General features: G+C 40.2%; 1 protein-coding gene across 6 annotated transcripts in view; it reads left to right on the top strand.

Moving 5' to 3' along the window:
* The window catches only part of utrn (utrophin), a 177,903-nt gene that overhangs the window by 50,014 nt on the left and 110,662 nt on the right, over positions 1 to 17,227 (top strand). For 5 of the 6 annotated variants that reach the window (XM_041976219.1, XM_041976217.1, XM_041976218.1 and 2 more), the window contains 16 exons: positions 625 to 762; positions 919 to 1,011; positions 1,666 to 1,836; positions 2,109 to 2,281; positions 3,269 to 3,419; positions 4,306 to 4,481; positions 4,779 to 4,914; positions 5,181 to 5,330; positions 5,478 to 5,630; positions 5,710 to 5,811; positions 6,008 to 6,128; positions 6,558 to 6,775; positions 7,307 to 7,424; positions 7,546 to 7,751; positions 8,538 to 8,692; positions 8,778 to 8,967. In XM_041976219.1, coding sequence (XP_041832153.1) covers positions 625 to 762; positions 919 to 1,011; positions 1,666 to 1,836; positions 2,109 to 2,281; positions 3,269 to 3,419; positions 4,306 to 4,481; positions 4,779 to 4,914; positions 5,181 to 5,330; positions 5,478 to 5,630; positions 5,710 to 5,811; positions 6,008 to 6,128; positions 6,558 to 6,775; positions 7,307 to 7,424; positions 7,546 to 7,751; positions 8,538 to 8,692; positions 8,778 to 8,967 — 2,451 coding nt within the window. Of the gene's footprint in view, positions 1 to 624; positions 763 to 918; positions 1,012 to 1,665; positions 1,837 to 2,108; positions 2,282 to 3,268; positions 3,420 to 4,305; positions 4,482 to 4,778; positions 4,915 to 5,180; positions 5,331 to 5,477; positions 5,631 to 5,709; positions 5,812 to 6,007; positions 6,129 to 6,557; positions 6,776 to 7,306; positions 7,425 to 7,545; positions 7,752 to 8,537; positions 8,693 to 8,777; positions 8,968 to 12,979; positions 13,845 to 17,227 lie in introns of those variants that run through there. The other variant, XM_041976222.1, reaches the window with a different exon arrangement.

The raw sequence follows: 17,227 nt of genomic DNA, 5'->3' as shown, positions 1-17,227 counted from the left end.
ACATTTTCATTTAGTTTCTTTTTAAAATCTTCCAAGCAAAAGTGCTGATAATAACTGTAATAATAAACATAAGATCTATCACAAAGATATAAACAAGATGGTAGAAACTGCTACTTTGGAAATATGAATAGAGTAATCATCGCTCTATTCAACAACTTAAGGGTTAAGTATTTCTAGCAAATTTCCTGTGGAGTTTGAGCACAGACAGTGTTGACCCAGGTTATTCTCTTTGGAAAGTTTTATGAGTATTTTTTTCTCTAGGAAATAAGCGGGGCCATTTCCAGTAAAGCTTCCCAGCTGATAAAGCAAACTTCAAGGTTTAACAAGTCTGAAATTCAATCTGTGTTATTAAGGCTTATGACGTTAAGCACACCAGCAGAAGAAAAGAAAAAACAGAACAATCCAGCTCAAGGTCACTGGGCCAGTCTGTAAGCCTTCTCTGTGTTGGATTTTTCCAAGAGGTGTTTACGGCATCCTTAGCCTGAGCAACTTGTTGCTTGTTTAGCAGACTGGATAGATTTTAGATGTACCCAAGATTGCTCAATTTACAGAAAGAAAAAGTCTGTCAATTGCTGGCAGTTGAATACTTAATGTGACTCTTTCACTTGTGTCTACCTGCACCAGATGGATGAGGAAAAAGCCAGCGTAGAGGATTTGCTGAGAAGAGGAGAAGAACTGCTGCAACAAACCTCAGATGAGGGCCAGAGGGAGGAGTTGAGAGTTATGGTGCTACGGCTGCAGACCCAATATTCTGCTCATAGGGTGTGATGCATTAACATATTTAATATCTTTTCCCAGCACAGCTCATAGCTTGTGTGCTACTTTAACTTTATAAAGACATTAGCTTGTCTCACATTGTGTTTATGGTTGTACATTGTTGCACTCAATTGAACTTGTTTGCATGTCTGCCTGCTTTAGGAGCTGAGGATGCGACAAGTCAGACAGGTTGAAATCTCTGTCGACTCATCACCTTCCCACACCTTTAGAGAACAGACAGAGCTTTTAGCTGGGGTAAGTGGTCTTGTATGTGCACAGATACATGTACTGATCATTTCAACATTAGGGAGTTAGTAGAGTGATGCAGACAATCTCTAGTCAACCACAGACTGGATTGGAAATACATCACAGAGGCCAACTATAAGACATGCCAGACCAGTCCGCACTTACTGAGAAAGCTTTGAGTCTTTAATATGTGCTTTTATAAGTCTATTGTAGGAAATATAATGTACTTGGCTGCACTCTGCTGGGAAAGTGGAGTCACAGTGAGTGATACCAACACCTGATTTGGTTAGCACTGTGCTTTTCCAGTTTTGAAGAGGAGGATGCTGCTCAAATTGTTGACCATTATCTTTCACCACCCCATGACTCGCTGGTCAACCGGCAGAGCACTTTCAGCAAGCAAACTACTAAAGAGCATCTGCACCACTCTTGACAATTACTAGCCTGTGTTAGAGATGGCTACTCTTCCTCTGGCAGAGTATAGTTTTCCTTATTCTAGGTTTGTCTTACAGCATGTTCAGTATGTAGTTTTTTTCTGTTATTAGAAGTTATTCTGTATATTAGCCTTTAGGCTTTGGTATTCTAACTGCTATAGGGCTACTTTGGATTACTCTAAAAAACTCAGATGACACTGACACTGTTTTTCTCCCCTGATCTATGACATAGGAGATGTCTGCAGCAGTGCATAGCAGTGCTCCTTCGCTTACTCCTTCGGACTATCTGTTGGAGATCAACAAAGTTCTACTTGCCATGGCTGACAACGAGTTGCTACTGAATTCCTCTGAGCTCTGCGGGGGGCTTTATGAAGACTTTTCTAGCCAGGAGGACACACTGAGGGTGGGCCTCACCCCTAAATCACAAATTACTTTATACATCTTACAGTTACAGTCTTTGATACTTGGTTTGCTTTAATTATAATCATAACGATCGCTTGTGATTGCACAAATGTGCAGCACAAATTACTTGTAAATCGTTATGGTTGAAAACAATACAGTGTAGTAGACTGGGCTGGAATTGGGATCATTGAGGATTGATGTTATTAGCTATGAAGAATAAAGTTAATTTGCCACTTGTTGCGCCTTCTTTATTTTTGTATATTTATTTTCCAGAATATCAGAGAGAATTTGGAGAGTCTGAGTGAGCAGGTCACAGGGATCCATGAGCGCCAGCCTGATGCCATTCGAGATGCTTCCCCTGCTGAGGTGGCTCAAATGGAAGACGCCCTCACGCAGCTAAATGCAGAGTGGGACCGCCTCAATCGCATGTACAATCAACGCAAAGGGTATGTGGACTGACTTCAGGTACAGACTTGTAAGCTAAAAGTAAAGTGGTAAATAAAGATTGGCTCAGTCTTTAAATAGACTGAAGTACAGCAGGAACAAAACAAGCTTTTTTTTCCAGATGTGATGTGTGAACCTTATTGGTGTTTGTTTAAAGCTACAGGGACTTTGAATACCAGCTGTCTGCTAGTCTGGAGAGAACAGGAACAGATACAGGGAGGATATGGTGAACATGCACAACGACCTTGGTTAATATCAAAGCAATTCCTTGGGCATAAACAATCTCAAGCCTATTCACATATTCATTCACTCATTCTCACACACACACACACACACACACACACACAATGGGTGACCTTGACCAACATCATCACAATTCCTTTGGCATAAGCAGTCTTCATTTGTTGAGTGCATTGAGTGGAAAGATGAGAGTAAACCAGTGAGCTAATTTTGAGATTGCATACAAATGCTGAGGCGCTCCATCTGTAATCACAATAACCTCTAGGCATCATTATAAATTAAAGAATGGAGCATATTTTGTAAAATTGCTCATCCAGAACTCATTTCCTCAACTTGTCTCTCTGATCAGATTTGTTCTGCTGTAAATAGGAAATGGCGACCATCCACACCTCCAAAGTGATATACATCTGTTTTTTACTATGACTTATTTAAGTAATAAGCCTCTTGGCTTCTTGTAGGAATTTTTTAAACAGAGTTTAATAGTTTTTTTTTTCTATATTGTTTCCTAAATGGGGAAAAATATGGGTATTTGGCCCTTCATTTTTAGCTGCTTTCCTCATTTTCTATTTATGACTTATCCTTCACTTCATGTAGTTTTTGGTTAATTATTATAGTGATTATGATTTTAGTATTACAATACTGTGCACGTGGCTTTAAAGACAATACAAATAGTTAAAGCTGGTTGTGGAACTGGATATTATTATTAACAAAGACATGGTGGGACGTTTGTTTTCCATGGTGCGTTGCAGGACTTTCGACCGAGCCGTGGAGAAGTGGGGGCAGTTTCACTGTGATTTAAAGGACTTGACTCAGTGGTTGACGGACACAGAGATGCTGCTGTCTGAGAGCATCGGCCCAGATGGACAGCTAGATCTGGACTCTGCTTGTCAACACCAAGAGGTCAGTGGAAGGTGATGAGTGGGATGTTTGTGTGTGTGACTCCTGGTATGTGTTGCTTGTAATTTTTATATGCGCTGTAATTTTCTCATCCTGGATTCAGGTTACATTTTTAATGTAACCTGGTGTTTTGCATTTTTATAATGTGGTAAACTTTGTGATCCCACTTTTAACATTATAAATGTGGAATCATCAAATATTGACACACTCTCATGCAAGATAATTATCAGTTCAGAATATTGAAGTAATGTGTTTGAGATATAAGCACTTAGATGTGGATATGTTAGAAAATAATTGCATTTCATTCCCTAAGGAGAAAAATAGCTTCTATACCATTCCTTATAAACACACTTCACCTCTAACTGCTCATTATGCAGAGCTGAAAGTAAGTTGAGAAGGGGGCCTTTAATTCAGTTTTGTTTGATCTCTAAAAAGGCATTTTCATTTCCAAAGGAAGTTAAATTTTCTAAAGCCTGCATTATTGCTGACAGTACCACTGCCATTAACACCTTTATCAGTGTGATTTGCAAAGCTCAAGTTACACTCCTCTCTGTTGAGCTCGTTCACATGTTTTCACAGTCTCTGAGACGGGATCAAGTGGAAGGGAATTGAGAGATCTATTAGCTGACTCACTCTTCTTTGGACTGTACAATCAGTCACCTTACTTTATGGGTCTGTCTTGGCACGATAATTCTTTCTTGCTGGAAGGTAGAGATTTGGCAGCTTAAATCTTGACTTGCTACAAATCATGTCTATGTGTCAATAGGAGATTTGCTCGGAGAAATGGAATTGAGCTGGGGATTTGGGCTAGAGTGCATGAGATCAAGCAGATTGACTGAACTCTGATTCTACCTTTTCTGCTATTCTCTCTTTTCATTTTGGTTTTTAGGAGCTGGAAGAAGGCCTTACTAGCCATCAACCTGTCCTGGCCGGACTGGTCCACACTGGAGAGCAGATTATTGGAAAACTTTCATCTCCTGATGGGTCCCTGCTTGGGGAGAAGTTAGAAAACCTGGGTCAGCGTTGGAAAGCTGTCAACCGCCAGGTCTTAGACAGACAGAGCAGGTATCCATGGAAACTGTGGATGCAAAATTAACACAATGTTGTTGTCACATTTGTTTGTTTTTTTTTTTTTTTAAACATCTGTCTGTCTCAGTTTTACAATAAAAATAAAATGGTTGTTAGTGCTCATTGTCAATCTCCACGAGGCTGTTGACTTATCAGTCTTTGACAGGTTAACTTTATCAGTGTGGTCAGTAAGTCTGTAACAGCAATTTAAATGTAAATTTTATGAATAAACCTGAAACCTTGAGGAAATGGAGATCCTAATCTAAGAGTATAATGTGCTGTATGTGTGGGCAGGTTGGCTGGAGGGGACGCAGCCCTGTCAGACCTGGTGCAGCGACGTGAGGAACTGACTGTGTGGCTGGAGCAGGCGGAAAATGCCGTTGGCTCCCTGCCTGTCTCTGCCACTGACAAAAACCTCAAAGAACTCAAGGTACAGCTAGACCAAAACATGCTCAAGTTAGTTAAAGTTTCTATTCTTCCAGCCCCCTATGAACTCTTGGAAGGAAGGATGGACTTTTTTTTTCCCCTCTAGATAGTTTGCTGATTTTTACAGTTCCCTGTAAAAGTATGAATAAAATGTCATTTATTAACTTGTGTTGCATTTCTGAATTTCCCATTCTCGTAAATGAATGTTTACTTTATGCATCTATTTGTGATATTTGGTGAAATAACAGGTCAGTGCACCTTTCCTTGCAGGCCCTTGCTGAGGAAATGGATTCACAGAATGAACAGCTTGGTTGGCTAAACAAGCACGCTCCCCAGATCTTGGCCAATGCCAGTTTAAATCCTCAGAGCAGAGACCTGCATGTTGGAAAACTGAGAGCCATCAACATTAAGTGGAGCAAGGCAAGAACTGCACCAACTCTACATCCAAATTAAAATCTAACTTTTAGCCTGTGATATTCAGCCACGGTTTTAAATATCTATTTAGAGATTGGGGATTAACCACTTCTTATGCTTCTTTTATCCACCCTCCACCCTTTTCCTCTGCAGGTGACCCATGAGTTGCTTGACAAAGTTGGGGAGGTGGAGACCAACCTGCAGGGGCACAGTCAGTTCCAGGACAGGATGAACAGGCTGTCAGACTGGGTCATCGTCACACACCAAACAATCGTGACCCGAGGCCTGAATACAAGCCAAGCACAGGTAGATAACGTAAATACAACACAAAACGCTCTTGTAAAAAGAGTGCTGAACTTAAATGAATGTGTTTTCTGTTTCGTAGGCTTTGGAGGTCTCTATGAAGGACAGGAAAAAGGACCTGGAGGAACTGTTGGCTCATTCAATTGAGCTGCAGCGACAACAGCAACTGTTGCCCCAGGAAAGGGTACTATGTCCCATAATATTTTTAATTGATAAAGAATATATTGGAATTCTTAAGACGATACCATTTTGCTCAGCATCGCCACCCCTCCTGGGGTAATTGAATGTCCTGTTAGTTTTTGTAGTTTTATTGACTGTTTAATTAAATTACTAAGTCATAAATGATTTATATGCTTCCCTGTACACATTTATGTGTGTAGACTAATGTGGAGCAGCTGGTTGCCGATTGGAAAGCCCTGGATGGCCAACTAAGAGAATCTCTTCCACCGTCTCTTTCTCCATGGACACATCACCAATATGTTGTCCAGCATCAGCAACTTGGTAAACACATCTAAAAATACACTTTTTAAATATATAGATAGTTCTGTATTTATTCCTCACCAAGGGTGCAAAGCCAAAGTAAACTTTTATGAAGACAGAGACATTTTTAATATTTGATTATTGGGGATCTTTAACAGCACATTTACTTCTGTGAGCAGTGATAAGCTCTCAGGGGAGGAATTTGCAAATTCATTGTGGCATTTCTTAACTCGGAGCATGATAGCAGAAGATGCGCAACAGATTTCTAGTTATGTCACACTAAAACTATTTCTAATACCTAATACCTACCTACCTTTCTAACAATTTATGATTTACTGTAAAGACACTGTCTTCTGTGGGCAGTTGGACACCTTCTACCTCAGTCTACCATCACTTAAGTGGCTATTTATAGCACATTTGCATTATGTCCTTTTTACATCTCTGCTCCAGTGTCTGCGGTGCCCTCTGCTGTTCAGATGGCCAGCTTGGTAAACGAGGATCCCCACCACCAAACCCCCCACACACCAGACGCTGTGGCACCCACCGATCTCAACCAAACTGCCACCGAACTAGCCGACTGGCTTCTGCTTATTACCCAAATGCTCAAGTCTAATATTGTCACTGTGGGTGACACAAAGGAGATCAGGACAACCATGGGACGCCTTCAGGTGAGGGAGAGGACACTGAACAGAAAGTAGTAGTTCCAATCTTTTACAGTAAATGGATCAAAACAAGATGTTACTTGATACCTGTGATGTAAAAGGACACCATTAAAGATTGTTCTCCACAGAAAGTAGACGTAGTTGATTAAAACAATAATTTTTTAATTTGGTGCTTTTTGAGTGGGTCTGGAAAGATACTAAATCTAGTGAGAAACTCTCCAAGTTGGTAGCAGTGCATGTGCACACCAATCTCTCCTTTCCTAGCTTCATCATGTTTTGGTTCAGAGTGGAGAAAAGGGAAGGAGCTAGCAGAGTTAGCGTATGTGTGTGGGTGAAACAGAAAGAAGCTGAATCACTGTGCTCCACTCAACTCTATGATAAAAGATTTGAATTAGTGACCATTTTGAATGGGTTGTTAAGTTTTTATGTGGAAAATACTGCATATATCAAACTATAATGATCCAGCTTAGTGATTTTCCTGACCTAATCCATGCCTGTCTGATGTATATTTATGCATTTCTTTTTTCCTCATGGCAGGTGACAAAGAGTGACCTTGAGCAGCGTCATCCCCAGCTAGAACATATTTTCACCTTGGCGCAAAACATCAAAAACAAAACCTCCAATCTTGACATTCGAACATCCATCACTGAGAAATGTACGTACTGAGCCACCACTAAAACAAAATACACACACAGGCTACTTCAAACAGAACAAGGATGCATTTTTTATTCAAACTACTCTCTTTTTGGTCTAAATTTGCATGTTTCTGACTCTAGTGGAGAGAGTACAGAGTCAGTGGGACAACACTCAGCATGGCGTCGAGGCTCGGCTCCAGCAGCTGGATAACATGATTGGCCACAGTAACCAGTGGGACGAGCAGAGGAGGGAGGTGAAGGCCCTTATTGGGCAACTTGAAGGACGCTTCGACAACCTTCTTCAGTGGTCCAAAGATCCCCTGACTAATCAGCTTGAAGATAGTAAGGTTAGGGAAGATATTTGGACTTTATTGTGATTTTGTGTCCTTGCCATTACTCCAGGGAATCTTCCCTGTTGGAGGGAAATATCCTCAGACTAAAGCAAACTTGACTCCATGGCCATGTAGGTTTGTCTGTAGTTTGCAGAAGTTGGGAATGAATAAATCTCATCTGAAGTTTCACTTTAAACCTTAATAACATTCACTTACATTATCCATCATTTTGATTTGTGAGGATGACTAAGCTGGGAGTTTCGGGGAAACTAATTCTGGCCCTTAAGTCTGTCTGAGATGATACAAAAATCAAACACTAGAGGGCAACTGAGTTTAACAGAATCCACAGTGAATCATACACACCCACAAGTTCCTGGTTTGTGTGGTCTTGTCATGATGAGTAATTGTCTATTTATAATTGTGAAGTATCCCTTTTTGTCAAAAGAATAGGAGCCAAGTCGTCACATATGCATGACTTATTTGCTAATAGTACATTTATAATAATCAGTTGGGTCTCTGTAATCTGCTTAATTAAGCAGAGGTTAAATAAATAACATCAGAGAGCTGAGCAGCAGAATAACAAGTTTATTTGCATTTGTAAGTTTTATTTTTATTTACTGAGCTTAGAAAAGAGGCTATTAATATCCCCACATGACAATTTGTCTTATTGAAGAGACCCAATACAGTCCAGGAAAAGTAATAAACAGGGTCCCTTGAAGTGACTGATACTGTTCACAGTGAATTACATCTGTCTGATTTTCAGTGTCATGGTCCAGTGTCATAGCACTTATTGTTTTACAGGAGTTTCTCCAAGCTCTGGGCCGAGGCCAAGCCACAGTTGCAGCCTTCAATGAGCTGTCCAATCACCTTTTGCTAGAATACTCTACTGATGACACGAGGAGGATCAAAGAGGTCACCGAAAAACACAATGCCTCCTGGAACAGCATCAACAACATGTACACCCAAACTAACTTGATACATATTTTTTTGTTTATTTGCCAAGTGTTCTGTTGTATTTGACCTATTCTTGTCATTCGGCAGGGCGAATGACCATCACACCCAGTTAGACAATGAACTAAAGGGAGTGCAGGTGTCTCTTAGGGAGCTGGAGTCCTTCCTCAGGTGGCTTCAGGAGGCAGAGACAACAGTCAATGTCCTGGCTGACGCTTCCCAGAGAGAAGATCTGTCTCAGGACTCCGCCCACGCGAAGGAACTGAGACGACAACTGGAGGTAGGGTTAGAAACTGATAGACTGTGAATGTGTGTGGAATTCATGCACAGGTGCTACCCCATTATCTCAGTGCCATCCTTCATTAGCCCATCTCTGAGCAGCTGAACTGAAGATGCAGTGTGTGCGTGGATGCATCTGTGCGTACGATGGTAGTTAAAAGTGGGTGAATGAAAGGGCACACAGAGGGCGTGCAAATGCTTGTATGCATTGAATGTGACTCATTGATCCTCTTGTCCCTCTCTGCTTAGGAATTCAGTTTGTGTGTCTTTGTGCCTCCTCCTCACTTGCTTGTCATTTACACAGACCTTCCCTTTGGGATCATTTGACACACATCCATGCTTTATGGAACATTTTAATCCCAGGATCACTTTACCTCATTCTTTGAAAAGATAAAACGGGCACTTTTTAAAAAACATCCCTATGAAGCTAAAACATGACCTTATCAGTCTTGCTCTTATCTCGTTTGGATTGTACATTCAGGACCATTTCACAATCTCCTTCCTGGGGTTTGTGTTGTATTTTTGTGTTGCTCTTTGAATTAACTCCTCAAATCTGGGTGAAAAACTGCCACTCATGTGTCTACCATCCTTCAGACCTGAATCCTCTGAAAGCCAAGGGAGGCCACTCTTAGTTCTGTTGTCTTAAATATGATTCATTTAAAGTCAGACGAAAGTTTGAAGAAAAAAAGCCACACACTTTTTCCTCAGCATTGTAACTCATTACGTTTCTAGCCTTGATTTGTTTTTGTGAAACACAGTTCTTCTAATTGGAAAGTAATGGCTGATATTATCACAATTATCCACCCATCACGCTGAGCTGTATATGTTGTATTGAACCTTGTCTATCATTATAAGCGCTTTAAAAATTGTAAAGGAAAAAACAGAACTTTTTTTTTTTTTTTTTACATTTTGTTTTGCTTTTAGTTGCATTTGATATTTATGGCCAGCGCTTGTGTGTTGAAAGTATGTTAATAAAACAGAGACAAATGTTTTGACTCTGATATTGTCTGTTAACAGAGTTGACTACTCTTCCACCATTTAATTACTTTAATTACAAATATTTGCCACAGACCAGTATGATTTTCTTTCTGCCATTTTTATAGAAAATTTACAGCTGTGTACAATATAATATTACAGCAGTTTTAATAGAAATTGACAAGTATAGATAAATGTGAAGATGCTGAGTGGTAGTATTAGACTCCCCTGAGGTTCTTAATATTGGACAATTTAATGATGGAGCAACAGGATTTGCCAAATGGTATTTTGGAAATACACTTTGATTTCTTGCTGATTAGCTAAGTCTGTCATGTTTGCCAGTTCAGTACAAGTTAGTGTAGCATAACACCAGTTAATGATTTATTGGTTTTAGAGGCAGGTATGTACATTACATCTTGTACTCTGCCATCCATATGTGGAATGTCGTGACTTTGTCATGAAGCAGTCCTTCTGTCAACTGCTGTGTATGGACATCAGAGGAGTAATTACCACAGTATGAATTGCATCATAAGTTTATACTTACTCTTCTATCTTTTCATGGAGCATAATGTCATATTCTGTTCCTGGAGCTGGTACATGAAATGCCACTCCATCACACCGCTCATCTGCACAGATGCAGTAGAAGTTATTGAAATAATGGCTTTCAGCAGAAAAGAGCAAAGGTCCACACAGCTTGGAGGGCTGATTTTGATCAAACCTGGCATGTGCGTGTTTGGTTGGAGGTGTTAGGATGTGGGCCTAAGCGTGTGAGTGTGTCAAGTGCTTTCTACAAACTCTTAGGTAGGATCTGGTAACATCAGTGCCATTTTGGCAGACCAACAATACACCCAGTCTCTCTTGTAATTCCTGTGATTTGGAGTCAATACTCAGAGTACAATGCTTTAGCCAGTTAAACATTGTCTAAACTAAGCTCTCCAGTAAGCTCATAATGCTGCTACTTAAAGTGAGTTTGTAATGTGTGCACAAGCTTGTTGGTAAGTGATCATTACTTACTATTATTTATTCTCAGTGTTGGTGCTGCTTTTGTGTTTCCCCTCATTTGTATAAACCTACCAGGCAATTGAATTCTTTATGTAGTATACAGCAAACACTGCATTTGTTAGTGTGTCTTAATTTGGGCATTTATTTTTTAAATACAAAGTACTTCTTTTTTTTTTTTTTTTACAATTTTAAGTAATTCTTCACCTAAGAGTCATGGAGACCTTGATTATGTTGAAAATCTATGTATTATAAAGCTTAGTGGCTTCTACATGATAATCTCTGCTGATGGTTGACCTATGGAGCTGTTGCTAGACTCTTTTTGTCTCTGGATGTCATCTGTCTGGTTCTTTTGGTGCTTTCAGTAGATATTTTCTCTAAAGATTCAGCAGTTTTTTTGCACCAATTTTAAAGATACGTAAAAGCCTTTTATCTACTTTTGACCTTGCTCTTAAGCCTTCTCTCCTCCATTTCTATCTTCCTCCCTTATTTCTTTTCCTCGTCTTTTATCCAAGTTAATCTTTTGAAAACTGTATTTGAACCACACAGACTTGGCCAAAGTAAGAACACATGCTCTGTATTTCTCCAACAGAGGTGCAAAGTAGGATGGATCGCCTGTCTTAAAATGGATTTTTCTGCAGTTAATTAAAAAAAATAATAATAATATTCAGTGTTTATCAAGACATAAACATTTGTTTTCAAAGTTTCCTCTAGCGTGTTTTCCCTAATATGTGAACAAAACACCTTAAAGAAAAAAAAAATAGTCAAATTGTCCATAAATGCACCATAAATAACATTTAAACCTTGTTACTAGGGCTGGGCCATATGGTCTAAAAATAAAATCTCCGATTTTTTATAACCAAACCCGATTTCCGATTTTAATCGATTTTTTTTGTCTTTTCTTTTACAAAACATAAATAAACTTATTAAAAACATTTATTTGTTTATATAGATGAATGCCAGCAAAAATAAAGCATATAATGTCATAGCTTTTCCACCATATAAACGACTTCATATCTTACATAGAAATATGCGACACAATGCAGCCGTGATCTCTTTTCATCTGGATCTTATCATACAGGATCCTCAGAAATAATTCCCCTGATGAAGGTGGTCTCTTAACTAGGGTTTGTGGGTTAAGTTGACTTCTGCATCTCATAGAGAGCAGCATTTCTCATTGCAGTTATATGCACAGCTAAATCCCAGGTGTGAGTGAAGGGTCACTTCACTGAAAATCTGTCAGACAAACACTGTTCTGGTGTGGAGGGAGGGCTACGTCTGCTGCTAACTAACTATGGAAAAAAAAATCCAGATTTTCATAAAAATAAATCTCCAGAAATGGAAAATTCGATTTATGGATTTTATCGACTAATCGCCCAGCCCTACTTGTTACATAAACATTTTAGGCAATAGCTAATTAGTCCATTCAAGACAGCTATACAGTGGGAGGGATTTTTCTATATTTCACCCTTTAAACAGCATTGAGACAACTTTAAATATCTTGTGGTTACTGCTCAGTGGACATCTGTTACTGTTGTTTTCTTGGTCAGATCCGTCTTTTCTGAACTGTTGATGACAACATGCAACCAGAATCTTGATGGTTCATCTTTAATATGAAATCTTGCAAACAAAAGTGGGAGTTAACATATTTCATACTTCATTTAGGGTTTTTTCTCACTTTTTTTTTTGGCACACAAATTTAGGCTCAGAGTGGACAATTCTTACTGAAATGCTCCATGCTGACCATGTGTCCTTCGTTTTGAGATTTATTTTGAGTTTTATTTTTTGGCATTGTGCTTTCTAGTACACCTTTTTCCCTCGTGTATTAGTGAAGTGTTTCATGTCCATCTGAATCATGGGAGTGATACAGCTAAGGCTGGCAATGAAGGAAATGAATGGAACTAATACTTCCAGGAACCCTAGATGCCTGAAATAACCCCTCCCTCTTTGTAGACCTATTGTGTGTGTAAGTGTGTGTGTGAATCTCGTTTGTTCTTGCTCAGTCTCTCCCCTTTCTCTTTCTTTCTTTGTCTGTCTCTTGCACATTGATCTGTCTGTTGCCAGGCGTAATGTCATCCTCCCTTCATGGCAGAGGGATTGCTTATCTTCCCTTACACTGCTGTTTCATCTTTCCATCCCTCTGTTTCTCTCACTTCTCCTGTGTCTCCCTCTCTCTGGATCAGAAGCAGTAAAAAAAGTGATCGGTGGATGATTGCTCTGCCTACTTGTCCGGTGCAACTCTTGCCTTCCTCTTCTCTCTGCTCTCTTTCCAGCTTGCTGGCACTTTTCTCTCTTCTTGTCTTGTTTATGTTTTCAGCATTTCTTCGTCACTCTTGTCTGACTCTGCAGGGTGCCGTCACAAGTGATTAGTTCTCTTCTGGCTCCGCAGTCGGGTTACACGTGTGAATGTCCGCGTGGAGGAGAAAGTGAGTGGCTCGTCTTGTCCGCCTCGCCTGCATCATGTATGTGTGAGTGCATGCTGAGAGATGTGTTGGTGTTTATAAAGAGAGAGAGAAAGAAAGCTGAGCAAGGCTGCGCTTACTGCGTGGAGAGTTCGTGTATGTGACGAAACGAAGGGGGCATGCTGAACTGAGCGCGCTTGTGAGTGTGTGTGTTTTTTTTTTTTTTTCTCCTCTCTTTCTCTCTGTACATGTGTGTATGCGTGTGTGTGCATCACGTCAGCTTGGCTGGGGTCTGGTCGTTTGGCTAGGGAGAGGGAGAGGGAGAACAATATGAGCGGGGTAGGGCAGTGCTAGGATGCGGACCAGGAACAGGCTGCTGCAGACTTGTAGCAGTCTTAAGATGATGGCCATGGTCCGGACCTCCCTCCAGAAAGTGGTGGTCTTCTTACACAGGCTCCAGAGGATGGCCATCTCCTCGCCGCGCTACCAGAAACTCTGCAAGGTACGTGGAGAGACTCAGCTGGAGAGCAGAGTTTTTTTTTTTTTTTTGTCTAATTTCAGATGGCAGTTTGTTTAGACTTAGAAAATTAAAATAATGCATGAACATAAGTATGTTTGAAGCTTTCCCCATTTTATTTAAATAAAATAAAAACATGCTTGATTTAGCTTAGCAAAGTCTGTCATGCATGATTCAAAAAAGATTTGAAACTTGTGTTTGAGACTTAGTTCAAGTATGTTTCTGTGTGTATTTTTAAAGTATTTTGTGTATTTTTTTCTCTACAATTGTCCAATCAGTAGTTGATTATGAAATAATTCATTGTGACCTAATCCATACTTTCTTCATTTTTAATCCTATTATTCATGAGTCCTTTGGTCGACTTGGCATTCTGTTACAGCTAGGGTATCTGGGAGTCTGCCACTTTTAAATTATGATGTTTTAAATGTATGTTTACATCCCTGATTTCAGGACATTTTGGAATTTTTCTGAACAGCAGAAAGTAATTCCGACTCTGCGTCCCTACTGTGACATGTGTGCGTTATATTTCTGTCTGAACACTGTGGGTTTTGAAGTGAGTTTTTTCCCCCCTAGTACCAGTGCAAGCATCAGCACGGTAATGAGGAAGGGAATGGAGTCTTGTCAGTTAGTTCTTATTCTGTATTTGTGATTGCATTTGTAAGAAGCATCCTATCAGGATGTGCTGATTTCCGCAAGAGACTGTTTGCGGTCAAACAATTGAAAGGAAGCTTTTCTGTAGTAGATGTAATTTAAGAATTGAGTCTTAATTAAAGTTGGTGAAGCCACTTTAGTGCTGACATCACACACAGCCAAATTCATTTTAAATACATAACAAGAGTGTGTTCTAGTCGACTCATTTGCAGTGGTTGTTTCTCTTTTTTTTATTTCACCTTGGAAAAAATGAGCACTGATTGGAACTAACTTGCTGCTTGTTTCCATGTTGATCATCACTGATCGCTGAATGTCACTGCTGTCTTTGTTGGGTTGCACAACACCAACGTGTTGTCAGACCCAGGGCAGAGGGGACCAGCTGTTATGATTTGACAGTGCTGTGCACAGAGAAAAACACAGACTATTGCATCAGAGGAGTTGCAGATTACTTTGCAGCTTTAGTCAAGCTTCAGCAAATGTTGCTCAGTTTAATCTGTACTTAAATTCTTTTCTCTTTACTGTTCCACCTTTTTCTTCTCCATTTATTTGCTTGAGAGTTTTTTATTGTGTTTTTTTGCTAAAGTATGATCCTCGGTCAAATGTGTTTACAATTTTTCACATATCCTGTTTACCTCCCCAGTCTCTTTAAAAAAAGATAAACACAGAGGGGATTAGAGAGACAGCACAACAGGACCTGGTTAGAAATACAGTGTGAGACAGAAAGAAATAAATAGAACATTTGAAAATATAAATAATTTTCCATCTTTTTCAAACAATATCTGGACAAAATACGGGAGATCTTACCCTTCCTGTGGTTCAACACATGCTCACTAAAAACACAATCGCTAATTAAACCCTGGAGTGGCTCCGTTCAGCATCCTTAGGGACAAGACCTACCTGAATTGTGTCCCTACTTCTGGGAGGCATCAGTCATTCTACACCCAATTAACCTCCCCTGGGCCGCATCAGTCACTCCAGCTGTGTTTGGCCTTCCCCTGGGGGCATCTGTAATGCCAAGTTGGTCCTTCCTCTCTGGGGTACACTCATTGGCTGCCAGACTGGAACAGTAACTTTGTGATGATGGATTTGCACAGGGATCATCGTCTTAGGTTCAGACATTCTTTCTGTTTTGGGACAGGGCTGGTGCTAAAACAACCCACAATGTCCATGTCTGAAAGAGTTAATTAGTGCCTCCTCATTATACCTTTTTTTGAGTGTTTACCACCTTGATGAGCATTTAAGAAAAGCATTTTTAGATTGTCTGTTTGTGCTTGCATGTAGCTGTGTTGTGTTTAAGTAGCACTTGGCCTCGAATGTATGTCAGAAATTCGTTAAATCCTTGTCAAAATCTGATTATTTCTTTTTTATCAGTCTTTGGCCAGTGCTCTGTGCTCACACTTCTTCTCTCCCTTAGATTGTTTGCGTATTTGTGACAGGACTGGTGTACTGGTGAATAGTACTTCTGAGTGGCATGCCTATTTCATTTATTCAGAGGCACACAGAGCAGCCCTGGTGGCTCAGCTCTGTCTCTCTGCATGGAATCACTAACTGAGAATTGGCTGAAAGTCCTACCTCTCTCCAGAGGAGTGTCCTCCTGCTCTCATTACTGTGGCATTGGTTCTGACTTTGTGTGTTTGAGTGTGTTCAACCCAAGCTCACTTTAGAAACAGCCTTAAAGCAGTGGCCATGGCTCTGATTCTAACTGTTTCTGTGGTTGAAGTTTTTGGCCTTTTGGCTCCACACTCCATCCACTGTTGCTTCTGGCTCAGAGCTTCACCCGGACAGGTGACTCAGGTGTTGGCACAGAGCCCAGCTGTCTGACCTCCCTGTCCTTGAGCGCCATCAGGGTCCTCAGGGTTATTAGCAAGTGTTAGCATTAGCTGTTAGAGCCTCAGGTGCTGGCTGACGCCCCTTGCCCCCCACACTTTCTCCCCAGGTAACCTGGCTCACATTAAAACCCCAGATATTTCACGCTTCCTTAGACAAATGTAGCTTGCAGGCATACATGCACATGCGTGTATGCACACAGTTATATTGAGTGGTGAATCAGGAGGGAGAAATATGTGGCAACAGATTCATAAATGCAGACTATTTAAATTCATCAAGATGAGATTGGGAATGAGCAGGGACAAAAAAAAAGAAAGAAAAAAAAAAAACAAAAAAAAAAAAAACAAGGATGAGATTTCTCTCCTAATCAACATTTCATGTAAATCACAGCAGATGGACTTCTTATTGGCAAAAGTGCTGATGGGAAATGGTGCTTAAATCACTTATACACCCAGAGTTAAGCTGCTTTCTTGTTCTCTATTGCCATTACTGCAGGTAGTGACTCCTCAGTTATGATGAGATGAGCAGAATCTGACAGAAAATCTTGTCTTGTGATTGAGAAACGGCACCCTGGGATTAGAAGAAATATGTAATAAAGGATATAAATGGATAGAAAGTCCTTTAACTTTCCTGGCTGTCTTTTGTCTCAGTCCTTTTTTATTTCTCTTCAACTCCCACTAAACCCATTTATTGAGCCAGTAATTCATGTGTGTGTGTTGGCTTTATATTTATGTGCACTACAGAAATGCATTTTATACGCACAGTTCCATTAGTGGCTTTCAGGTGAGTTTCAACAGCAAGCTAAACCTGCTAATGCCTGTGTTGTTTATCATCACATGCGCTTTGTGGAGTTGGAAAGCTCTGTAACCAGCCAGCTACTTGACATGTGA

This window comes from Melanotaenia boesemani, chromosome 22, assembly GCF_017639745.1.
Source record: "Melanotaenia boesemani isolate fMelBoe1 chromosome 22, fMelBoe1.pri, whole genome shotgun sequence".
Lineage (NCBI taxonomy): Eukaryota > Metazoa > Chordata > Actinopteri > Atheriniformes > Melanotaeniidae > Melanotaenia > Melanotaenia boesemani.
This window is presented reverse-complemented; position numbering and strand designations above follow the sequence as displayed.